Source organism: Squalius cephalus (assembly GCF_949319135.1).
Source record: "Squalius cephalus genome assembly, chromosome: 1".
NCBI lineage: Eukaryota > Metazoa > Chordata > Actinopteri > Cypriniformes > Leuciscidae > Squalius > Squalius cephalus.
The window spans coordinates 46,999,843-47,026,326 of NC_137122.1; the positions used below are offsets into that span (position 1 = coordinate 46,999,843).

The 26,484-nt window shown below is 36.0% G+C and overlaps 2 protein-coding genes across 4 annotated transcripts; one reads left to right on the forward strand and one right to left on the reverse strand.

The window, feature by feature from the left end:
- Positions 1 to 183: 183 nt before the first annotated feature.
- nfe2l1a (nfe2 like bZIP transcription factor 1a) lies at positions 184 to 13,488 on the reverse strand. Its single transcript, XM_079846473.1, has 6 exons — positions 13,334 to 13,488; positions 11,027 to 11,639; positions 4,886 to 5,074; positions 3,502 to 3,591; positions 3,047 to 3,190; positions 184 to 2,438 (listed from the first exon to the last, which is right to left on the reverse strand). The coding sequence occupies exons 2-6, from the start codon at positions 11,546 to 11,548 to the stop codon at positions 1,221 to 1,223; spliced, it is 2,163 nt and encodes a 720-aa protein (XP_079702599.1). The 5' UTR covers positions 11,549 to 11,639; positions 13,334 to 13,488; the 3' UTR covers positions 184 to 1,220.
- Positions 13,489 to 14,293: 805 nt separating this feature from the next.
- On the forward strand, positions 14,294 to 25,855 carry copz2 (COPI coat complex subunit zeta 2). Of its 3 annotated transcripts, none has more exons than XR_013821796.1 (10): positions 14,294 to 14,371; positions 15,870 to 15,938; positions 16,056 to 16,140; positions 18,659 to 18,750; positions 18,989 to 19,044; positions 20,162 to 20,239; positions 22,391 to 22,442; positions 22,712 to 22,866; positions 24,260 to 24,298; positions 25,163 to 25,257. XR_013821796.1 is itself a non-coding variant. In XM_079876705.1 (10 exons), the coding sequence occupies exons 1-10, from the start codon at positions 14,312 to 14,314 to the stop codon at positions 25,208 to 25,210; spliced, it is 612 nt and encodes a 203-aa protein (XP_079732831.1). In that variant the 5' UTR covers positions 14,294 to 14,311; the 3' UTR covers positions 25,211 to 25,855. The 3 variants fall into 3 exon arrangements, 2 of the variants coding, with proteins under 2 accessions (XP_079732831.1, XP_079732832.1); XM_079876705.1 differs by lacking the exon at positions 22,712 to 22,866 and adding an exon at positions 24,515 to 24,547 and having other exon boundaries at positions 25,163 to 25,855; XM_079876706.1 differs by lacking the exon at positions 22,712 to 22,866 and having other exon boundaries at positions 25,163 to 25,854.
- Positions 25,856 to 26,484: the final 629 nt, after the last annotated feature.

Here is a 26,484-nt window from a genome sequence, read left to right on the forward strand (position 1 = left end):
TTGAAGCATGTTACTTTCTTTCATTTTCACTTTTTCAAGGGGGGAGATGATTATTGTTCATTAAACTAAACTTTTGTATTAATTCTGTTTTTTGATCTTGGATTATTTTAAGAAATGGTGTTTGAAAATGTACTTTTGCCTATATTAAGGTCCTATTTTACAGAAAATAAATTGAAAATTCAGGACCATAAATGGCTTTTAATTAAAACAAAAGAGCTTGTCACCAAGAACATAAATTCACTGCAAAATATGAATCACAAGCTACATAAACAATTGAATATAAAAAGGTTTAAATTATTTACAAGGCATTTCAAAATATTAATGAAATCAAATACCAGTTCTGTATTTTGACATTTCATCACAGTTAAAGCAATACAATTTAAAATAAACCACACAAACTCAAGGACAGAATTCCAGTTCACTCAAAACATGGTGGGTCAAAAATCCTTAAACTTTACAGCCTTGTTATCTAGTTAATGTTAATCGAGCTCAAAACTAAATGTACATTCATTGTATGGCGTTGAGATGAGATGGCAAACCAGTAAGCAATATTTAAAACGCATTATCACTTTGTTTCAATACTTGGATTCCAAGCATAATTCCAAACACAATTTGCCATTCTAACACAGGATTATTGTACTGTTTTTTTGGGAACAATTTTCGATATTCCTAGTTTGGTTCTTAATGTCCGCATGAATGTTGCGATACTCTTTTCTTCCCTATTGTGACATCCAAGTGAAACAGAGCGAGAAAATTATTTTCTCCATTGGGAATTGATTGTTGTTTGCTGTAATCTCATGTGAGTCAGTGACGGGTTGCTGGAAAGGAGGGACCCTCTCTGTGGCCCTTATAAATAAACAGTGTTATTTGCTGTTGTGCCTTTCAGAAACGCCCGCTTTACATGTGGCATAGGCTACAGCGTTGAGTGCTTTCTCTGGCTAGACTCAGCCTCAGACACAAACTGCACGTTTGCTGCCCTTTACAGCCAGTTTTTAGAGTATATTTAAACGCACATTGGAAACACACATTGCCCTTTAAATTAACATCAAAACCTTGTGGAACTTGAAGTCCAGTCAAGTTGTATTAGGTGGTTACACAGTATATGACATCTTCAAGGATGATATCTTGGGTAAAAATACCCTACTTGGCGTAAAATCCCTTTGAACTGTGGAAAACCAGCATGTAGAACTAATCAACATCAGCTCATTGAAGAGTAGTTCTCACTTCTTGCGTTTTTGTCTCTTGCTAAGTTTGCGTCTGGAGTGTGAATCTGATCTGCGTTGGGATGTTACAGGGCTGGTGCAGTCTTGCTGCAATGTAAAGTTGTTGTCCGAGTAGAGCAGTCCCTGTTCCTCCCTTAGTCTCTCATACACCTCTTGATACAGGCTATTAAGAAGCTGCTTAACCTCCCTGATGGAGCTCAAGATCTCTGATTTTTCCCTAAGCAGTCTGACCCGGAGGCGTCGCAGGCTATCCACATTACGCTCCAATCCCACTAGGACATTTAGCTTCCTTCGACGACAGTTCTGAGCAGCCAATTTGTTTTTACCCCTGCGGCGAATGTCTCTGATGAGCGAGAGCTGAGCCTCATTGAGATGATATTTTGCTAGCAAACGATTGAATTCCTCAACAGGCAAGTTTACGATGCGTTCATTGGAGAATGGGATATTCAACGACTTTGCGTGTTTCTCATCCCGGCTGGACAGATGATCCAGCACTTTCTCTTTCGACTCATCGAAGGGATCTTTTGGAGGTTTCTTCTGGCTTTGAGGTTGGTTGTAGGTATGATCGTGTCCGATGTGCTCGAGCCAAGGAAGATGGTGGAACTGCCTGGCTTCCAAAAAACTTGACTGACACATTTTGGTTTGTTCTGGCATGAAGCCACCCACAGCTCCATCCTCTTCCTCCTCCTTGATATGGGTGTAGCCCACGGCACCTTCCTCGGGTATCATAGGGGTTGGGCTGGAGGGTGATGAAGAGCATGAAGATGATGAGGAACTGGAAGATTCAGATCCAGTTGTGGAGGTAGGGCTTTGGCTATAGTCCAGGGATAAACCAGAGTCAGAATCTGCTTGGTTTTGCTCTTCAAGTTCTTCCAGGGCCAAATCCATTTGTCCAATCTCATCAAGCATGGCTTCCTCTAGCAGAGGATCTAAAGGGCTTGCCAGGCTAGTCCCAGTAAGGAGGGCTATGATATCAGAGTCTTCAAAAGCTTCTACATTAGCAGAGGTGTCCAAGTTGAGGTTTGGCAAGGAGTGGTTGTTAATCCGACAGGTTTCTTCCATGGGGACGCTGTTTTGTGCATCAGTGGATCTTGGCAGAGTGGCTCGGTGAAGGCTAACATCCTGATGAATAAAGTTGTCCATGGATCCAGTATTTCTGTCTGAATCACTTATATTGATGGGGGAATCGCCTGTTGTTTCGGCTATATCCATGTCCTATAAAGATAAGAGAAGTTAAAAAAGGTTCAATACGTCAACACAGGTCAATAAAACACGTGAACTGGTCCATCATTTTGAATTTTTGACCCAGAAACGCATTTTGAGTTAAAAAAAAAAAAATTAGGCCTAAATTAAAAAGTGATTGTTTTATGATAAAATCCTCCAAATCCTTGTCAAAATATAATAATATAGTACTTGTTGCATGTCTATGTTTAAAATGACGAAGTTGAGCACACAAAAGATGCGACGTGAACGGGCCCTAAAAAGCAATTGTACTGCGCATGTGTCGAAGGCGTCCATCCGTGCGGCTGAGTATACTTTTGAAAGCTGTGCGGACGTGACGTATGGAACATGGAAAATGATCTGTCCCACCACATTAAATAGCGTCAAAATGGCATTTAATGTTTTAATCCTGTAAAAAAAAAACAATCGCCATAAATCTGAAAACTGAGACTTTATAACATTAAAACAGTTTTTTGCTTATCGTGTTTCTCAAACTATTCATTGCTACGACTCAAAATGATAGAGCGCATCACATATGTTAATTGAAGCACTGATGAACTTATAATTTGAGACTTGACCGTAAGAAGCATGCATTTGCATACCTGTGATTCCATGATGGCCAAAACATCTTGCCACTGTTGCTCTAAGTTAAATGTGGATTCCTGTTCAGGCAACAAGGGTGAGATGAGTGGCCTCTGAAACTGAAGTGCATGTTCTCCTACATTCTGTAAACCAGGACCTGTCAACTGAGAAAATTAAGATTTTCAAACAAGTTTGGAAAGCCTGCATTTCCTTTCAAAAGATTCTCTCTCTCTCTCTCTCTCTCTCTCTCTCTCTCTCTCTCTCTCTCTCTCTCTCTCTCTCTCTCTCTCTCTCTCTCTCTCTCTCTCTCTCTCTCTCTCTCTCTCTCTCTCTCTCTCTCTCTCTCTCTCTCTCTCTCTCTCTCTCTCTCTCTCTCTCTCTCTCTCTCTCTCTCTCTCTCTCTCTCTCTCTCAATTCCTACAGCATTAATTGTTGTAAAAAAGATGAAACGTTGCGTTCTAGATCAGGTTCCCACCTCTGGATCCACTTCTGAGGCGAAGTTGTCATCGATGAGATGCAAGCACTCTTCAATGGCAAGAGAAGCGTCGTCCCTTACACCTGACAACTGAAAGAGCAGAAAGTGAGCAGGAGGAAATTGTTCAATAAAAACCATATCACTCTGTTATCTGTCAAGGTCAAGCTATGACGCTCATGCTGCACTTCTTTGGAATGTGGAAAGTCTTCATCAAGGCCAGAAGCAGCACTGAATAGCAAAACATCTACTTTAACATCACTGTTAAAGGTTGTATCAGCGATTTCAGGCCCAAACATAAATTATCACATTCATCTAATCTTTCCTAACGATCCGCTAGCTGCCCACCCCATGAGCATGCCGTCAAAAAACCGCGGCTCTGTAGGCAGCCTGGCTTTGAGATCTGCACACAAAAACAACTGGTTTCACCAACCACTCAAAACCAAAATAAATAGTGTTCCAACTAATCACCGACAGGGGTGGGTGTTGTGAGGTTTTGCACTCGTGCACGGCTGCTTATGACGGCTCCACGTGAAAACCTCACAACACCCACCCCTGTCGGTGATTAGTTGGAACACTATTTATTTTGGTTGAGTGGTTGGTGAAAGCAATTGTTTTTGTGTGGAGATCTCAGAGCCAGGCTGCCTACAGAGACGCGTTTTTTGACGTCTTGCTTATGGGGCGGGGAGCTAGCGGATCAATAGGAAAGATTAGATGAATGTGATCATTTATGTTTGGGCCTGAAATCGCTGATACAACCTTTAATTCAGTTTTACATGTTGTGTCCTATTCACAGAATGGTAGTAGCCTACTTTAGCTCATGGTACATGTTTTTCTGCAAATTGAAAAGAATTTGACAAATGACAAAGTCTTGTTTCATAGAATATAATGTAAAATTTAAGAAATACAGTAGTGGTCAAAAGTGATGTTTGGCCTATAAAATGTTATTCAAATATTATTAAAAAAATTCTTAAAGATTTCATAAGCATATTGCATAGTTGTGCTTGGAGTCAATTGTTTTATTTGTGATAAAGCAATGAAACGAGACAAATTGTGCAGACAATTTTTGTCCAGGCTGTCATACAAAGAAATTATGAACACATGCAAAAACAGGAGAGAACCAACAAAATATTAGTAAGTCATTATATTGTAGTCTATATATGCTTTTTCATGTGAGCTTTTTGTTTTTCCTGTGTTGTTATTTTTTTTTGGATAGTAAAATAAAACCTGTATCTGTAGTTTGCCTTTTTTGCCAAATAATTTTGTCAGATAAATACCTTAAGTTTAGTGTTTTGTTCTTCCCTAATATTTAAAATATATAAAATATTTTTTTTCATAGTTTGGTTTAATCTAAAAATTAAATATTTGGAGCCTTATTCACGGTCACCTGTAGATCCTCTCCAAACATCTGGTTGTGAAATGGATTTGTATTCCTCCAGCTATCCACCATAAATTCATCTTCCTCTTCTTCCTCATTAAACAAGCTAAGTGGTTGTGTTCTTGCATTTTCCAACTGCTCCTGGCGGACATTTTGCTGAGGTTCTTGTTCCCAGAAGAAAGACATACCATCTCCCTCCTGCAAATGCAAAACGAAGGTCTAGTAAGGATAGGAAATTGTCCATCTTCCCCATATAAATATATTTATATTGTGTTTTAAATTTGCGGTTAAGTTAAAAAACGCATGCATTAAGGTATACAAGTTTATTGCTGCATCATCAAATCATCATTGAACATGGATTGGATCCATTTAACATTCAACAGGCTATAATACAACAGAAAAAAAATACATAAGAAATAAACAGTGCTTTTCAGGTAGGTTTAACATTAGTTTTCATGTAGAGAAATTAAATAAAGTAATTAAATGTAAGTATATTAAAATGCAAATATATATTAATCCTTATTAAAATGACAAAAGGTATTTAATCGAGTAGTGAGCGATTTTTTTCTTTTTTTTTTTCTTTTTGATTTAACATTAAAATCACAGACAGCAGCAATATTAAGCTGCTGTCTCTTTAAGAGCTGCACTGATCCAATATACTGATACACACGTGTTTTATTTTTCAACTGTTCATGTTCATTCAAGCCTTAACTTGTGTTTACTAGGATACGCACCAAGATGGGCGTTTTGATATAATTTTGTGTGAATTTGCCCGTTCAAGCGCAAGAAGACTCGAAAAATAACTTGATTCAGTATTCACAATGTCTGAGATGCGGCTTTCCGGGGGCTCAAAGTTAGATGTATGCGCACAGAACTTCTCACACATGGAGTACCAAATTGAGTTCTCTTTCGCATTTTCTTGTGCTTGAATATTTAAATTGGCAAGGCTTAAAAACACGTGCAAAGGATAAACTTCCGTGAAGATACAGCACTGGCCCGATCGGGACAATTCCGTCAATTGTCGTGAGCATCGTTCACCCTGGCCCCGGGCAGTCTGTATTGTCGAGCTCTGATATATTGTACAGTTTTCATTTTGTTTTAGCAAGTTTTTAATTATTTTACCAGGAGAAAAATGTTGGATTATGCAACAGACATTACACAACTCAGTGCCTTCACGCAGTTAATTAATCAAAACTATCTGCATTTTTCATGCTATAGCCGATATGTTGTTAGTTTTAAACTGATCAAAAATCTATGGACCATTCATCAATGCATCTCTAATATATATATATATATATATATATATAGATATATATATAGATATAGATAATATATATATATACAGTACTGTTCAAAAGTCTTATCCACGTAAGTATTTTCATGCACACAAAAAAATAAATAATTTTAAGCCAGTTATTTATATCTTTTGCTGTAGTGTGTCAGTAGGAAATATCAGTTTATATTTCCAAACATTTCTATTGCCATTAATTGTAATAATTCTGTGAGATTTTTGTATGCACAAGGAGTCTGACAACAGCCGGTATGATCTGATCTCACCGTCATCGAGTCTGTCTGTGATTACATGAAGAAACAGAAGAAACTGAGACAGAATAAATCCAGAAGAACTGCAACAACGTCTCCAAGACACTTGAAGACTTGAATAACTGGCTTAAAACCATTCGTTTCTGGTGAAATACTACTGCACAATACTGTATATATATGTATATATATATATATATATATATATATATATATATATATATATATATATATATATATATATATATATATATATATATATATATATATATATAATATATATATATCATCCAGATGGGTGATGTTTTGGCATATATGGAACCTATACATTTACAGACAACAGCTCTTGGCTATAAATAGACTTAACCTTTCCCTGTTCGGGAGCGTGATTAATGAAAGCGATTGGTCTCTTGGGTGTCTGTGCTGTTGTTATTGGAAGTCCCCTTAGCCTCCACAGACCCCTGTGGTCCTTGTGACTATCATGGGTTGACTAATATGTTTTTGGTATTAGGGGAATAACAACTCAAGTCCCCCCTGCCTTATAGTTAAGATTAGGGTGTCATTTAATCATGTAACCTATTTAGTACAAATCAACTTCCACCTATATATGCTCAGTAAGAGAGGGTTTGACAAGGTCACAGCTGCATGTTTACATATGAGCTTAAGGTATGTGGAGCAGTAAGATGTCTTTAATGCACTGTCCGTTAAGTCCATTTTGAGGGGATGGGCGCAGACACTTGATCAGTAGCCGGTAAACAGGCATTGCGAAAGCAAATGTGCATGTCTTCTCGGATTACAAAACAAGCCAGGATGGTGCTGTGGACGCCAAGCCAGCACATGCTCAGGCATATCTAACAGGGGTCAGTTTATATTTGGGGTTACAACAAGCTTGCACAGTCAAGTACATGTGCCCTTGTTTGAACTACAGTGATTCAAGAGGGGGATTTTTCGATATGGTAATTATTCCTGGCCGTCTCATTGACATCTCTTGTGGGGATCTAACATTATAGAAGTCTGCAAATAGAACAGATAGCCTATTAGGCATGCACAATATCGGCATCAGCGATATTAAGAGTTTTTTTTTTTTTTTTTTTTTTTATCAGTATTGATTAATAGTTGATGTTTAATTGTGTATGCAATGCTCATTTGCCTTTTTTTTTTACATTTAGGTTACCTTTGCTGGAAGAGCTTCACAATTCTGGATAAATTGAAAATTGGTTTAGTGATGTTTCAGTGATTTACAAAACCTTATCATTAGTTTACTAAATAAACAACATGTAATTTACTTGTTTCTGAAATTGCTTTTTACATAAAAATATGTATTAATGTACAGGAACAGAAGTTTCTCTGCTGGATCCATCGTGATTTAGGATTGGGTCTAGCAGAGAAACTTATGTTCCTCCGGGAAGGTACGGACTCTGTATAGGAATATAAAATTCAGTTTTGTGCCCTGGGAGCAATCAGAGAACTAATCAACAAGAAAACTACAAACTGACTACAAAATGGCAAAGGAAACAGGAAAATAACCAGGTAGAATACAACCAAATAACAGAACCATATACACAAAACAATATTTCCTGTGGATCACAAGTGCCCAAACATTTTGTTCCCATATTTTTCTTTTTTTGAGATGGAAAATTGACAGCCCTGTGCTGCGGTTGCCCTTCAGTTCTTCACGCTAGTCACATGACTGAAAACTATGAATAAATCAGCATCAGTACTTGCCATCTCTCACACAAAACCCAAAGATGAACTTATCACCAGACTGCATGCTTCTATTAATCTCTAGGGGTAAAAGAGTCAACAGTCGGATCCAGGAACACCATGGCCGCCAGTCAGTACAGGTCAAATGTGCCATAGGGCCAAATATGCAGCCTTTTGTACATTCTAGACTGGCTCTTGGTTCAGAAATAGCCCTGCGGATCATGTGCATGGAAACCTGTCAAATTTGATCTGGTCTGTACTCTGTACATGTAAGGGACTTGGCACATGGCAGCTGTTTCTAAGTTCAGGGTCCTTACTCAAGGGGGAATTCGAGTTCAGAAAGTACTGTGTGTAACATCTTACTCCGTTTCAAAGCCCATTGAAGGAACAGAAAGTAAAAAGCATCCAGTCGAAATTTCCCTAGTTGTCCCGCTGAGTTTATGCATGTGAACAGAAAGCAAAAGAAAGCGACTCAATGCTTCTCACAAATGCCAATAATGTGGGCGCACAGCCAGGCAGCCGTACAGTCACACTAAATAGTCTGGGCACTGGCTGGCAGCCTGCTGTGGGTCATGTGATAAACCAGTTTAAAGTGTCCCTATTATGCTTTTTATGATGTAATATAGCTGTTATAGTTGTAATATAGCTGTTTGTACATTTAAAAGGTCTGCAAAGTATCAAAAATCAAAGTGCTCGACAAATAAAGTTATTGGCTCCCAAAAGAGAGAGAGAAAAAAGGTTCTGAACTGCCTGAAAAAGAGTCGTCAGCAATTTCAGTCTTCACTTTCTGTTGCAAACCTACGTATGTTTGTAACATACATAATTCCAGTCTGGTCTTCATTGGCTGGCCGAGAACAACTTTGACCTACTTTAACCTGACACTGTAACACTGAGGCCTGGAAGAGATTGGCTTGTGTTGTCAACATGTGGCTAAGATGCTTTTTTTCTGCAGTGTGAAAGCAAAGATGAGGACTCGCACTTGATACTGTAAAGCCTCAGATATGGTACTGTGCATTTCGTTTGTAACATGCACTGTAAGACCAATCACAACAGACTGGGCCATCTGACCAATCAGAGCAGAGTAGGCTCTCAGAAAGGCAGGGTTTAGGCTAGAGAGACTGAATCGTTTCATGAACCGTTTCATACACTGTGAGATGCTACAATGAGAAAATTAACGTTTCATGTTGAACTTTTAATGTTTTTTTTTGTTTTTTTTTACCTTCAATGCATGTAAACCTGTTGTAGAAAACAAAATTAGCAACCTTTAAAATAGCTTAATAGGGGAACTTTAACTCTAGACTGATGTTTTTTTGTGTGTTTGGAAAAGACTAACACAACGACCTTGATATACTTTTAAATGACTGTTTAGACATTCATTTGCTCAATATATGGTTAAACAAATAATATGGACCTAGATCTAAAATTGATAATTTTCTACTTATTCTTGAGTCTGAAAATTATTATTAAATTAATATTATTAGACACAGACACTTACGTAATGTGCTGCAAGTATACACTTTAGCCCCATTACCAAGAATACTCTGGGTCTCATGAAACTCTAACGGTCAGTAGGACAACAAACAACATGCAACACTTAAGTAAGACGTGGAGGGGAATCCCAGCCAAGATGTCTGAAGTTGTTTAACGCTCAGCTGTGGCTCGAGGACGAGGACACATGCATCTGTCCAACTCAATAACAAATCCATGTGCACATCCAGACCAGACGTTTCTGGTATTGAGCCAGTGTTGTTTGGGTGTGTGTTTTCAGAATTGATTTTAGCAAATAGAGTTTGGTTAGTGTGGTTATGCTACTTGTGTATTATCAATATCTGAATCAATGAAATGCATTCCGTGATATTTTTTTTCATGAGTTTGTTAATCATTTTTCTTTTTTTTTTCTTGTTTCACATAATTTTGAAACGCACTGTCAAGTATTATGCATCAGCTGATAACCTAATAAGATTCACAGGTAAAACACTTCCTTATTTTGTAAGGGCACGATTTAACTGAAATCATGCCATGAGGAAACAAAACCCTAGTTAATAAAGTCAGATGTAATAATTGTTTTTCTTTTTGTTAAACCAGATTTCTGCGCTCTGTAGAAGGCAAATACAATACATAGCTAATTAGAAGACATGTAAATGGTGTAGTTGACTTTTACAAATATTTTTTACAGTTTTTAACTTTGGGGTCAGCAAAATGTTTTTTAAAAGAAGTAGGTTATCTTATTCTCACCAAGGCTGCATTTATTTCATTTAAAAAACTGTAAAAACAATAATATTTTGAAATACTATTACAATTTAAAATAGCTGTTTTCTATTCGAATATATATTTAAAATGTAATTTATTCCTGTGATGCAAAGCTGATTTTTCAGCATACTCCAGTCTTCAGTGTCACATGATCCTTCAGAAATCATTCTAATATGATTTCCAGCTCAAAACTTTCTTTCTATTGTCTTTAAAATTTCTTATTATTATCAATGTTGAAATCAGTTGTGCTGCATTTAATTAAAATAGAAATTGTTGGTAACATTATATTTAGTCACTTTTTATCCATTTAATGCATCCTAGATAAAAAAGTAATAGTTTATTTATTTAAAAAACAAAAACATCTTATTGACCCCAACTTTTGAGAGATATATCAAAATGTCTCTCCAAATAATTATTGTAGCAATTTTTTTTTAAATTGACAAAAAAAATGTTTTAGTTATTTATTCTTGTTATAGCATTTTAAAGTTTTAAAAATAACCACTAATGAGAGTGAAACATCCCTGAAGGGTGTTGCTAGCACCAACTTCCGTTCTTCAAATATTAACTCATTTATCTATTATGAAACAAACCACAAAGCAGGCCATTGGCGGAAATAGGAAATAATTTTTCGAAGCTTTCACTGGCTTCACTGCTTACCTCTTTAATAAGTTCATCTTCGTCTGGATGGTTGAGGTTTCTTGACATGTGCCCCAAAGGTCCAAGGGTTTGATCCTCAACTACGTCATAGCCCAGTTCTCCTCCATTTCCCAACCTCATGCTTAGCTCTGAGGGTTCCTCCACATCTTCAAGTCCTCCAGCTTCCTCAAGGAGACCTACTTGACCTGGAATGGAGACTCCATTGTCAGGCTCCCTGTGGACCAACCAGGCTTCCAACTCTGCCGCTGGCACCTGCAGGCGGTCTAGGGAACGTACCCAACTCAGAAGCCTGCGGGCTGTGAAGAACCCATCTAGGTCTACGCTTTTTGGGTGCAGGTTATATCCATCCAGGATGTTTCGGAGATTGTGGAATTGAGTCTGAGTTAGAGCTAAACTTGGGCCCTGAATGATTTCGCTAAAGGGGGGCAGGTAGGGATCCACGTCCACACGCATCCCAGACAGACTGAGAAGAATAGCCACTTGAAGCAGGCCCTCAGTTAGGTACTTCTTTAGGTCCGGCATGGCCAAAACCGGTGCCAGGAGCTTTCAAAACTCTCCAGAAATAAAAGTTGTTGTTTTTTTGTTTATAGGGAAAAAAATATTTCACAAATTCCTGAAACAGAGAAGAAGAATGATACAGCCTAATATCAGAATTTAACACATTATCAGTCAGTGTTTTAATGAAAATGAGTTGTTGCTTAGATTAACTCTTTTGTTTCTGTTTTTTTTTTTTTTTTTTTTTTTTTTATATACGCTAATCAATAAAAAATATAGGCTATTACAAAAATCACTATCTTTATTGTTTTTATCAATATAGCTTCTGAGAGATGTAAAAGACTTAGAATGGAAACTGAAAATCATATTTAAGTTATAAATGTTTATGAGAAAAATCAAGGTCACTGTAAAAGGCTGAGACCTCATTAAGTATTGTTAAAGGGATGGTTCACCCAAAAATTTAAATTCTGTCATCATTTACTCACCCTCAAGTTCTTCCAACCCTGTATACATTTCTTTGTTCTGTTGAACACAAAGTAAGATATTTTGAAGAATGTTTGTAACCAAACAGTTGTGGGGCACCATTGACTTCCATAGTATTTTTTTTCTATACTATGGAAGTCAATGGGGCCCATCAACTGTTTGGTTACAAACATTCTTCAAAATATCTTCCTTTGTGTTCAACAGAAGAAAGAAACTCATACAGGTTTGAAACAACTTGAGGGTGAGTAAATGATGACAGAAATGTCATTTTCGGGTGAACTGTCCCTTTAAGTTCCTGGCCTCTGATTGGTCAATACAGCGTTCCACTTATTCACTTAGCATATCGTTCTGTTATGTCAGGAACTTTCTCTGGCGGAAGGATGCTTTTTTTTATTCATAAACTTGTTGAACAATATCAGAAACAGTCATAACTGAAAGATTTACAAACAAAGACTGAGATTACTTTTTAATTGTCACATCACATAGACTACATATCATACCAAACAATAAGTAATTTAAGACAAAAGAAAGAAAAGAAAAATAAATAAATAAAAAGAAAAGTAGGAGAGTAGGAGGTTTTTTATATTATAAAACCAAAATCTTCCAATAAAGAACACAAATACATTTATTTGGGACTTTTCATCCCTCGGAAGGATGCATTATAGCCTACAATTTCAATGAAAATTTGCACTTTAAAAAGCAATGAGGCACGCGGGGCTGTGCTGTAGTCTATTTAATTTTCAGTTTTTTAGTTTAAACGTATAGGCTAGGCAGAAGTTTCAAACATTAATCAACAATTTTACGATGGACGCGCGAAACTTCGAGAATCTTCTGCTATATCTTGACTGGAGTCAACAAGACTGAAGATCGCTGCAATCATCAACGCGTGACACACTCCCGTTGACCCACTTCTTGTTGATTTTTTCATAACTAGGCAACAGGCGACATGAGTCAGCTATAATGTAAACAAAACTTTTCTCGTGAAATAAACATTGGAGGTCCAAGTGTTCAAATAAATAAGTAGGCTAATTGAATAAATTATTAAATTTCACAATATTAACATTACAATATACAATAACTCAGAATACAATGCTATTACATTATTATGCTATTATTATGCACATTTACAGTTAATTAATTCACAATATTAAAATAGGAATAGGCCTATTACACTGATAAACTGCATCTTAGATTATGTAAATCATTTTTAAGTGATTCATATTTTCAAATGAACGATGTAGAGAGCTATTAGATCCAATACATTTGGCACTATGCTCGCAATATCTGCTGTTTAGATTTAGGCTATCAATAAGTTAGTCAAAACATTACCTTGTCTACGGACACAGAGTTCTGGTAGTCGCTATATAAAGGCGTGAGAGCAGGATGCTCCTCTTGGATGATCTGAATCACACAACTTCACATGCTCTATAACAGTGTGCGAGTGTATTTATGGGGCTGTGGCGGAAAGTATTGGTCTCCTCCCTACATGACGTGATGAGCCTTTCAGTTTTCTTTCGGCAAGACCGCGCGTGCTCGCCCAGTTTGTCAGTGTTTAGAAAAGATTAGGCTACTGATTTTTCCAGTAACACATCAGGTGTGTTTTTCAGAGCTTTCCTTGTTTATCATAGGACCATGAAACAAGTGTCACAGGATAACTGAGAGGACAAAATGATAACAATAGCTGTTCAGAACTGTTTTATGAGCTAGGCTAGTAGGCTACTGTATGATGGCAAACTATGCAGTAGCCTACATTATGCAATAGTAGGCTATAGTATTTAGAGGAATACAAAAATGGTTTAACAAACACCATTAACATAACATACAACAATATATAATATACAATTTAAAGGGGGATGTGGGTGTATGCAGATTAGCCTATTGTTGTTTTTTGTTATTATTAAGACATTTTAAGTAGGCTAATGTATTTACAGTAAGCTGAGTGTAAACAAGATCCTTTTCCCCTGAACCTTTTCAGCTTTGCTGCCCCCTGTCGTGCTAGTAAGTGGTGACGTTACATAATTCATTATCTATTCATTGCATGTATTGTATGATGTGGAAGTCACGTGAAACTTTCTATGCAAAACGGGTTACTCAATAGTAGAGCAAATTACATGACGCCATAAATATTAATTTCGTTCCCAAGACTTCCCAACAAACGAGCTTACTATGAAAGCCGCCATTGTGGCTCCTGTACGGCAGCGCTGCCCAACCAGAACGCTATTGTAGGTTTGAGCCAACATGGCGGCTTGAGGGCTGTAGTTGCAGACACGCCCACTGTGAGTCAGAGGGTTTAGGAGCGCTACTGTAATGACAGCTCAAAGCTGTCCACGTCAACACTGTGCTACCACCATGGACTCCACGGCTCTGGTAAGATATGTGTGCCATTTAATCGCTGTTTTTATTTCTTTAATTCATTGTAAACGTTGAAATAGTAGATTGGCGACTGGCTTTAGCAGCTTGTGAGCAGTTTTTCATTTGGAATCTATGGAGAAATATGTTTTCGACAGCAACTATTTTCTCTTTATATTATTCTTAGGCTTAGCGTGCTAAGTTGGAACAATATTTAAGAAACTCTAGATTTGACAACTTCTGAAAATGTGCGTGGTCTTGTAATATAAATGCTCGTGCGTGTATTTTTTTTTTCCTCGCGAAGAAACTCTACATTTGTCAACTACTGGAAATGTGTGTCGTCTTGTAGGCTAATATAAATGCTCGTGCATGTATTTTTTTCCTCGCGAAAGCGAAATCGTTGGCAGAAACCGATACGGTTTCTGTTTACGAGCGCACGAAAATTAATGTGATCAAACCATAACATTATTTTTCAGATTATGAATGGATCATTGTAGTGCACAATGCGAATATATAGCCTAGTGTTTCCATTTCTTCCACGTCATTCTCCACTTGTGTTCAGTTTCTTCTGAAAGTTTTTTTTTTTTTTTTTTTTTTTTTTTTTTTTTTCGGTCTACGGGTCTAGTCGTGGAAGATGTGGCTTTTCAAAAGTGGACGTGGATGCCACGTCCTCGATGCGTCTCTGCCGGAGCGGAGCGCGCGCGCTGCCTGTTTGGTGCGCGTGATTGATTCCACAGGTGGATACTTGGAGGAGATCAGGGTTATTGCTTGCCATGGACTTCTTATGAGTTGACCTGACTATATAGACAACATAAATTCCAAATGCAAATTATTAATACTGTAGCTGTGGAAAAAATATTCTACAAAATAAATGCCTTTAATGTGGGAAAAGGTGACATTCAAAGTACATTTCCTTATGATTTATTGGGAAGGAGTATTAGGCTATAAAAGGGTTCCTTTAAAAGGGTGATGTAACAAGGTTTTTACAGTTAATTTATTCATTACTAGCATTGTAAAAAAAAAAAAAAAATACAAGGCTTTGCCTTGTTTAAGTCATTGTTTACATACAATAGAGCCCTTACTTGGATGGAATGCTTCATATTTTATTGTTATAATGAACAAAATATATTAGTTAAATGGTCATTGGTAAGACTTTGCCTTACTGTGAAACAGATATTATAATTTACAAAGGGCAAAGTTTCATCGTTGGGCCCTGAAGGTGTGTGTCTCGAGACAGGATACTCTTGTATGCCAACCAGATGATCTGAAAAGGTGATCAAAGAATAGTTTTCTCCTTCTGTTCGCCTGGCTCAAGTTCTGTGATACACTCAGACTTTGAATCAGTGGTAGTCAGTGCATGACAGAACTTTGGCCCGGCCGGACCCAGTCGAGTGAAAGCCAACAAACAGCCTCTTCTAGGCATAATATAATAGCATTTTAAGGTGGATACAAAATAGATACAAAAAATCCCCGTTATGTGAATTCTTGAAAATACTGTCGATTTATTTTCAACCAGGAACCCTCGCTGTACACCGTGAAGGCTGTCTTCATCTTAGACAACGATGGAAACAGACTGCTTTCTAAGGTGCTTAGACCCCTTCTGATAATCTTTCTTTTTTACAGAAGATGGAAAAAGATCATCATGAATAACTATTTATGTACTGTGCTGTGCAATTATATATGTGCTCATGTGCAATTACAGTACTATGATCTAGAGCTCTACCCTTCCATGAAAGAGCAGAAGAATTTTGAAATGAACGTCTTCAACAAAACACATAAAGCTGACAGTAAGTTCATTATTTAACAGTGTTTTGCTAACCTTCCCATTAAGTTACGAACATTTTCAGAACATTATCAAAGACCAGATAACTTTGAACGAACATTCTATTAACGTTATTGGAAGAACGCTTTTTCTTCATAACTTTGAGAGAACCTTGGCAGAACATTAGCTAAAGTTCAGAGAACATTCCCTGTTAACTGGGATACTGCCAAATGTTTTGCTTGTAGTGATTAGACCTGATGGGCTGCTTTATGTTCCAACTCAAGCTCTTCTCTTCAGATCAGTGTTTCCTACTAAACTCAGGGGAGTTTGGAGACTATTGTGTCGATTAGGACCAGATCCACTCTAAGAAGTGTCCCAGATTAGTCCCAGATCAAGTTTCAAACTAGTTTACAGTGGTTCATGGTCGTTAGAACTTGCAGTTGCAAGGTTCCTCTGGGGCTTGTAGGTCAGATTACTGGAAAACTGGGTGGAGAACCTGTTCTAGAATTCATAAATGTTTCTGTTACTTGCCCTGGGGTGAAGGAGTTTGACTCCAGGAGAACAAAACCACCCTGATCCTATCACCTGTTTAGGTGTTAAATGTTTTAGCTTGGTCAAAATACACACCTGTATTTGTCTCTTTAAAGGTGAATCCGAGGTGAAACTGTCCGATTTGTTTCAATTTCTTGGAGTCGTTCTTGACGGAAAAGGAGCAGAAATAGCTTCTGACCCCCAAATGATTTGCTTCACATGAAACTTTTAGTAATCAGACTCCCCGGCCTTTTAGGACAGCATCTCAAAGTAAAACACTGATCTGGGCTCAGATTTCCTATACATATTAATAGACAAAACTGAAACTGATCTTGAATTAGCACTAGAATTTTATGTGAAATGCAGTCACTGGACCTTTTTACTGTGCTGTATATTGCATTTTAGCACTGTAGTTTCTACGGTCTCATTCTACCCAGCTAACTGGGAAAGTTCTCAGAACTTTGGCTAATGTTCTGGCAAGGTTTTGTCAAAGTTAAGAACAAAACACTCCCTTCAGTAATGTTAATAAAATGTTCATTTCAAGTTATCTGGTCTTTAATAACGTCCTCAAAGTGTTAGCACAAAAATGTTATTTATACGTTTTGATACAATACGCTTTAAATCGGACATGGAAAGTGTTTTTCTGAAATGTTTTAGTTGGATTCTTCTCTGACGTTTTTTAAACATTGATCTCATCATGTGTGCAAAATAATAAAAGGGAATTTTTCCCCTTTTCCTCTCATAACCAAGAAAAATATTTTAAAAAACTTGATGATTTTAACGTTCAGACAACATTCAAAAATAACATTTTCATAGCTTAAATCAGGGGTTGGTCCTGAAGGGGCACTGTCCAGCAGAGTTTGGCTCTAACTTGCCTCAACACACCTGCCTGGAAGTCTCTAGTATCCCTAAAGACCTTGATTAGCTGCTTTAGGTGTGTTTATTTGGGGTTGGAGCTGAACTCTGCAGGACAGTGGCCCTCCAGGAGCAAGATTAGACTGCATGCATTTTGTGGAAGAACATTGTTTTGGTTGTGCTTCGGCTCTGCTTGACTGTGTGGATGAACTGGATTCTTTCTCAAAACTAAAAAAATGAGAGGGAGATTACTGCTCATACTGCTCATAAAACATAAGCTGAAGACGTTACTGTTGCTTTACCCATTAATAGACACAGTACTTCATTAAAATAAATTCCAGCACAGCTACAACAACCAAAATGAAAAGAGCCTTCACAATAGATAATACTTTACAATGAACTCTTGTTAGAGAGCTACATATGGCAGTTTATCTGTTCAATAAAATACCTTACTCACCTGTTGAGTAATTAAAACACCATCTCTGCATCACTTTTACAACATTTCAAATCCCTCAGCTCTCACCATCTCCAAAAAGCAAAGCCGATGTTGATTCTTGTTTTATCGCGACTCTCTCTGAATTTTTTTAAAAAACGGATGATTTCCAGAGGTTCAAGAATTACCGTAGCTTCTCCATGTCAATCTTTCTTGCTCGTTGTGACAACTAAACTATACCACACCATGCATGCGTCAAAGTAGCCGGAGCAACTTTTCTCTATTTACACAGATATTATGAGACACACACGTGCGAGTGACGTATGTACACTATTTCCCACGAAAATCATCCTGTAAGGTCTAAAATATAAACACTTATAATAGGCTTACCATAGTGAATCAGTAAGATACATAATGTACCTTTAATGGGAATGTTAGCAAAATCCTTTTAGAACATATTTTTGTTAGCTGGGTATCTCTATCATGTTGCCCATTAAATAAATAAATAAATCTATAAGGTTAATCAAGACTAACTTTGTTGGCTGGACAAAGACTTGCCTGAAAGTGTAAAAAAAAGAATAGATAATTTCTCTGATGTTTCTATAACTGAATATACACTTATGTTCAAATAAATATATGTATATCTAAACAAATATTCACATATATATATAAATGAATGTATATCTTATGTATTTTAAGTCTTCTGGTTCATGTGTGTGCACAGATGAGATTTCCTTCTTAGAAGGGATGACGATAGTCTACAAGAGCAGCATAGACTTGTTCTTCTATGTAGTTGGCAGCGCTCAGGAGAACGAGGTAAGTCGTGTATGCAGATGAGTTGGCCTGTAATTGGCTGGAATGTTGTCCATACTCCAATCGTGTCACTCATTTTGCATGTGACAGTAATTCATTATGACCATTATAGAGAGCTGGTCGTTTTTGGGCAGTATTTGATTTCTCTAAGAGGATACAGATACTGTATAACAAAAAGTCAGCTGTGAATCATTCCATTTCCTTTTCTGACTCTCTCTTCCTGTATTTGTCTGATCCTCAGCTCATGTTAATGGCAGTGCTGAACTGCTTGTTTGAGTCTCTCAATCAGATGTTGAGGTGAGTTCATGCTCTGATATATATGCATTTATACATACATACTAGCGTTTAAAAGTTTTACTTTTATTCAGGGATGCAATACATTGATCAAAAGTGACAGTGAAGACATTTATAATGTTACAAAAGATTTCTATTTCAAATAAATGTTTTTTTTTTTACTTTATTTTCATCAAAGAATCCTGAATATAGGTATATCACAGTTTCCACAAAAATATTTTCAACTGATAATAATAATAAATGTTTCTTGAGTATTAATTCAGCATTTTAGAATGATTTCTGAAGGATCGTTTGATCAATTCCTGGTGAAAATTAGGAATAGGATAAAAATAAAAAATAAAATAAAAATATATATATATATATACAGTATATATATATATATATATATATATATATATATATATATATATTATTTATTTAATCAAATATTAATAATAATAATTATATATATATATATATATATATATATATATATTATTTATTTAATCAAATATTAATACAATTTTATATATATGAAGAGTTCAGATGCAAAAGCCTCTAAGTGCCATCTGAAAATTTCTTCTAGAATGATCATTTTTATCAAGCTTGTATATTTAAGTTCAGTAATTTCACTTAAATGACAATAACAGGTAATTTTCATTGCCATTTAAGTGAAATTACTGAATTTAAATATACGAGCTTGATAAAAATTATCATTCTAGAAGAAATTTTCAGATGGCACTTAGAGGCTTTTGCATCTGAACTCTTCATATATATAAAATTGTATTAATATTTGATTAAATAAATGCAGCCTTGGTGGGCATATTAGACACCTCTTTAAAAAACATTAAAAAAAATATTAACCCACCCCAAACTTTTGAACAGTAGTGTATGAAATCTGAGGCCATGTAATATTAGGACAACACTACAGCCAGTGTATGTTCTGATATTTAAGAGCAGTTCCACTGACACCATGTGCCGCTCTAACTGCCCTTTAGGCTGATTCATGTCAGAATTCACAGAATTCTAGGCATGCACGCCTTCTGTGGTCACCATGGAAACTGGTGAAGGGCAGCACAAGATGTCAAGGATGTCACAGTAGAAGACGTGTGTGCTCAGGTGTCTGCTTCTTTTCCAACAGGAAGAATGTGGAGAAAAGGACTCTGCTGGATAATATGGATGGAGTGTTCCTAGTGGTGGATGAAATCATCGATGGAGGGTAAATATTAAATAATAAATTATTCTCTTTTAGGACTTGCACATTCACTTAGAACAGCAAGAGAACATACACTACCATTCAAAAGTTTGGGATCAGTAAGGTTTATGTTTTAAAAACGTCTTATGCTCACCATGGCTGAATTTATTTGATCAAAAATACACTTTTTTGCTAATTATTTATGTGATGTCAAAGCTGTATATTTAGGATCATTACTCCAGTATTCAGTGTCACATAACCCTTCAGAAATGATGATTTGATGCTCAAGAAAGATTTATTATTATTATCAATGCTGAGAACGGTCTATTTTATTTTCAGGATTTATTGATGAATAGGAAGTTTAAAAGAATGGTCACTTTTGGTCAATTTAATCTATTTTTGCTGAATAAAATTGTTATTTAAAAAAATTGTACTGACCCCAACTTTTGAATTGTAGTGTGCTGTTCTTAATTACACAAATTGTAATATAGATCTGTGTTGTAAGTGTATAGTGTCGCCATTAAAGGTGATGGGTATAACAATATATTAAAGAATACATACCACATAACAACATATTAAATTTAATAAATAAAATAAAAATGCTCTATTTTGCCTATATTTGCTATTAAGTAAAATAAATGATTATAAAAATTGTAATTATAGGCCACAGTTAAAGAGGTCATGACATGGATCCTTTTATTATTTTAATATGCTCCTTGAGGTTCACTTATAATGTTAATAAAGCTTTTTGCACAAAAGAACCCCAAATATTTATGTGTAAAAACCATTATTTTCAACCTTCATTCTGAAATTAGCTGTTTTTAAAGGCGCGGCTCCTTTAAGGCTCATCATTAAACGGTCACTGTCATGATTGGCTAATGTCATTGCATAGAAAATGGTATGAATGCCCAGTCATGATTAAGTGTTTAGAAAACATTGTCCAAATAAAACCATCATTTACAGACAAAGCATTATGAATTATCATCTTTAAACAAAAGTTTCGTTGCTAACTCTCTATTACACTGTGCCTTGTTTACAAAACAATCTGCAGTCAAATGCTCTGAACAAACATCATTTTCCGACATGATCCAGGACGACATTAAAATAAACCATCCACTTTTTTTCCAACGCTGGGATCCTTCTGAAGTCTGTACAGAGACGCAAACGAGCTGTTTAAACTGGACGTGTCTCAGCGAACGTTCTTTTACTCTTCTATTTGTCCTGTTGTTGGCAGACTGAAGTCATGGAGCGTGTCAGAAACTGAACATGCATCTTTATATTGTATCCATCCAATCACGACAACGTGTGATAGTCAACGAGTGGATCTCTGAGCTGGTGTGAGTGAGTGGAGGCGGGGATAATTAGCATTTTCATTGAACCGCATATACTAAATGAGGCAAGGGTGTAGAGTTACATTCAAGCTATTTTAAGGCAAATGTTATTTGGAAAAACAAACGTTTAAAAATGTAATTTTTGGTGATCTAATGTGAGTTTTAATGACTGACTACAGGGGGATTTTAAGCGGCTGAACGATAGTGGGCGGGGGCCTATGGTGCGATGATGTATAACTATTTGTCAATGTCTTGCTCTGGAGGCGGGCATATGCAAATGTGTTTGCTTCTTTGACATCACAGATCCTGCAATGTCAAGTTGTTTTGGAGCTTGATTAAATAAATGCTTTGTTAATAATGAGGAGGACGTTTTAAACTCTGAAACTTGCAGGATGTTTTAGTAGTACAAAGATATGTCAAAAGATCAAGGCAAATTTGACTTCTCATGTCATGACCCCTTTAAATGAATGAACAGATAATGTGTACAGCAGTAAGAATGTCAGCAATGACTGATAAAAGCCTCATCTTAAAGAAATTTACTTTTTATATAAACCTTTCATTTTATTTCTAAATAACCTTTTATTTGACTAAATTCACCAGCTTTTAACTGTTAAAAGGACTTTCTTCCATGAGCAGGCTGTAGGATCTTTTAGACTTTTTAGATTCAATTTTAGTGATGGTTCTTCTCCATCACAGCTGTCAACCAATATGGATTTCTTATTATTATTATATATATATATATTTCCACTTAATTTACTCCATGAACGTCATCAGGGGGAAGATAGTGGCCCAATAATTCAAATTCTAAATTTCACTCATATGTTGCTCTTAAACTTGTTTACAGGGTGATCCTGGAGAGTGACCCTCAACAGGTCATTGAAAAGGTCAACTACAGGGTAAGAGACTGTATCAGTGCTTGTTTTCTGTATCTATGAGTTGTGCTTCACAATGCTTTGAGAGTTTGTTATTGAACCCCAGACATTCATCAGATATATCAATAGTATACTGCAAGTCAGCACAGTTTCTAGCTCTTTACCCTGAAGCACCGCTTCCTGTCTTTAAAAATTAGCTTGGCACATCATTTCAGCTTGACAGGAAGTTCCCTTTTCTTTTTGCCCAGTTTAGTCATGCACGCAGACTAAATGTCCCTCTCTTGCCCTGTCAGTGTGTGTCGGAGCAAGCGTATGGCTTCGTCCTTTTTGATTACATCACTGGTAACGTGGAGGGCCAAGGAGAGAGACGAGAGCTACTGTAGCTCTCCTTCAGCCCCCTTCCTCTCTCCCTCCGCATTAGAGACTAGAGAGAGAGAGAGGGATGAGGGTGAGAGAGTGGGCAGGTAACTGCATGGCATGCACAAGCGTGTGTGAAGCTCAGAAGAGAAACCGCTGTAACCGAGGGAGCCGATCAATAATAAGAAAATGTCCCGCTGACATCTGACCGTAAAGCTTTTGCTGCGGAGTGGGAGACACTGAGTCACATCTTTGAGTTACGCTCACATAAACTCACTCAGTCAATGACCGGCATGATTTCAGCAGTCCACACTTCTGATTTATGCTGTTAAGAGTTGGATTTTTTTACTTCAGCGCAAGGGGGAAGACACTGTCCCACTTCAAATAATATTTAAAAATACAAATAGAAAATACAGTTAAATTAAGGTCTAATCTAAAGATCTAGTCTCAGACAAATGTTTTTTGCAAATAAATCTTTAAAAAAAAAAAAAAAAAAAAAAAAAAAAAAAAAAAAATATATATATATATATATATATATATATATATTGAATGAATTTGAAAATTAAATAAATTAAATGTAATGTATTATTTTTTATTAGTAGTAAAATTGCTATGTATTATCTGCGAATACATTTTAGCAGCTATGGAACATTTTATTTTGTTATGTTTTAGACTTGTCAACCAATATGGATTTATATATATATATATATTTTTTTTTTCCCTAGTACAGGGACGTCATCAGGGGGAAGATATTGCCCCAGTAAGATCCACCCATAAAATAAATTATTAACTTTAAATAAGATTAAAAAATAAATTAAAAAAAATACAGAGAGATAACACAGTTAAATAATCTAATCTAATATATATTTATTTATATATATATAATTATTATAATTTTTTTTAAATTAAGTAAAATTGCAGTCTATTATCTTTGAATACATTTTAGCAGCTAGGGCACTTTTTGTGATCTTTGGATATTTTAGTAAATTTTAGCAGTGGTCCTGTTCTAGTAATAGTGCTCAACCAAATATGGCTTTTTAATGGGCAGTGATAATATGATTGATTGCTGAAATAATGCCATAATAAACCAAATGATCAAATGCATACTTAAAAACAAAAAAAAAAGTGCTTAACTGACAAAAGAAAATGTTTAATATCCATTATCAAGGGCGAACTAACCCTTCTGTTAACGGGGCAAGCTGGCATTATCATCAGCCGAAGATATTTACAGATGATTTTGGAACACAAATGTTCTCTATATATTTTCTCTACAGCATTGGGACACTATTTTTGCCCTTTAGTGATGTTTAACAGTAGTGGCGGATGAGTTGTGGTGTGTTATTGATCTTAACCTTCACTTTGCTATAGAGTAACCTAAGTATGAAACATCTTGCACGATTTGTCTGGCTTGGTTGGTTGCGGTTTATGTCGGTTAATTTTGTCATTTGTAATTGTAATTTGTCCTGTTTTTGGTTACTTTACAGGCAGATGAAAACCCATTATCAGAACAGAGTGTGGCACAGGTATAAACACACTTATATAAAAACATACAAACACACAGAAACTATAATCACAGACACTTTTCCCACCTGTTAACGTTTGTTGTGAAACATTTTAAAGCTCCACACTAAAAGCTCTGAAATGTTTCCCTTTCTGTCTCTCTTTAACGCCTACACTGTGATTAACACCATTATCACCTGTCTCGCTCTAACCTTTGCCACTAACTCTAACCTTGACAGCACATCACTGAGAAACTGGCTCTCACCTCTAATGTAAGTGCATGAATGCTCTCTCTCACACACGTGTATGCGGATACTTTTAAGCGCTTAAAAATGAAAAATGTGATCTTTTGGGTAAATCTTTCAAATATTTTGTTAGAGTGACAACAGTATGGGACTGAAACTAATCTGAAGTGAAGTTTAATTCTAAAAGAGACCGCTGTAAAGAAACTTCCAGTCTAATACTGTGGTCTTCAGATGCCCCCTTGTGGCCGTAGTATAAAGTTGTTAGTTTATTGGGGAACTTTTGTCATTAAGAATTTAGCAGCTACACCTCATTATTGCACTATTCAGCCTTGTATTGTGCACATTATTTTAATTGCATATTTCATTTCATAATAGTGTTTATTTAGCTAGATAATATAAAATCTGATCAATTTAAAATGGTGTTTTACAACTATCCTATGTTGCATTGATTCAGTGGGGGCTTTTTATTATTATTACTCACAAAATCTATGTGAAATATGTCCAAAAACCATATTAACTGATTAACAACTAACAACTTAATGTCATGAATTGCACATGTGGAGTAATGCTGCTTTCTGAAGTGTGTTGTAGTTTTTGGGGTTGATCACTGAATGTTCACTGACATTCTGTTTGATTTTTCAGGTGTTACAGTCAGCAAAGGAGCAGATCAAGTGGTCGATTCTAAAATAAAATATCTTGAAGGAATCTGTAAATTATTGAAAGGGAATTTAAAATGTATTTTATATTTTAATTTTTAATTATTTGTAATTTAATTAATTGTAGAAGTGCAACCTGTTGCATCTCATGTTTAGTGCTGAAATATTTATATTTTTGTCAAAAGTGGGTCATTTCCGTTTTTTAAATGATATAAAATGTGTTGTCAATGCACAAATACCTGTCTATTTCCAAAGCGGCTTTAAAGCAACTACAAATTGTGTAATTTGTTTTTTTTTTATGTTTTTTTTTTGCTTTGATTGTCTAAACTTGTTTTAGTCTGGTCAATTTTGTCTTTGTTTTTAAGTCAAAACAAACTGGCTGCTTTACAACATTTTGTCAAAAATATAATTCACAAAGTTTGTTACATTAGGCTTATAACTAAATATTTTGCTATTATACATGTAAATTGTTTAAATGACAAAGAGGCAATATTATTAAATATAATTACAATGAATATAATACAAAATAACAGTGAGTTACATTTACATATGAATAGCAAAATATATTTTATTTACTAGGATTTATTTTATAGTAACTGTGTATCTCCTGAATGTTTTAATGGGAAATAATTACGGACGAACATGTGACTAAAAACGAATAAATATGTTTTTTATAGCATTTGTTTGGTCGTTTCTGTCTTCGAGTCTGTATGACAGCTCGACAATGATGCCGCTTCTCTATTGGTGAGAGACGAGTGAATCTGGACCAATCAGATTTGTGTTATTCTGCATAAATACTATTAATTACAGGAGGGTGTGGCTTAGTCTGCCATTGGATGGTGTAGGCCAATGGAAATCGCAGATCCGAGTCTCCACCTATGACTGAAGCCGAGGGATCGCCTCAAGCCGTGACTGGCCACAGTTAATGAAGGTGGGTGTTGACTTTTGAAAGAGGAGGAGACATTCAACACCCAATCACATTTTATTCTTTCTGTTCGTATTCATGCAATAGCCTATTATGATATGGATATGTATGTAGCCTATCTATGTAGACAGCCGATGCCTGTCGAATTAGACCTGTTAGCACTAAATTAAACCTCAGATTCTAGGCCTATACTTCTATTTCCTTTACGCCTTTAAATATTTTTTATAAATTTGGAAATTATGATGCTAATAAAGCTTATATAAGCACTGAAAATTAACCAAATAGTTTGTTAAATAGTTTCAAATGTTAATTACTTTTAGAGGTTAAATGTAGCCTAGTTGTTTCATTTAATAGAGGTAGGGCTAATTTTTATCGTCGCAACG

Excerpts from the sequence above, each read along its gene's own strand:
- nfe2l1a (XM_079846473.1), bottom strand. The coding sequence starts at position 11,548 with ATGCCGGACCTAAAGAAGTACCTAACTGAGGGCCTGCTTCAAGTGGCT. Across the intron at positions 5,075-11,026 it reads AAGATGAACTTATTAAAGAG|GAGGGAGATGGTATGTCTTT; the intron begins GTAAGCAGTGAA and ends TTGCATTTGCAG. Across the intron at positions 3,592-4,885 it reads TGTTTGGAGAGGATCTACAG|TTGTCAGGTGTAAGGGACGA; the intron begins GTGACCGTGAAT and ends CTGCTCTTTCAG.
- copz2 (XM_079876705.1), top strand. The coding sequence starts at position 14,312 with ATGACAGCTCAAAGCTGTCCACGTCAACACTGTGCTACCACCATGGAC. Across the intron at positions 18,751-18,988 it reads GCAGCGCTCAGGAGAACGAG|CTCATGTTAATGGCAGTGCT; the intron begins GTAAGTCGTGTA and ends TCTGATCCTCAG. Across the intron at positions 24,548-25,162 it reads AACTGGCTCTCACCTCTAAT|GTGTTACAGTCAGCAAAGGA; the intron begins GTAAGTGCATGA and ends TTGATTTTTCAG.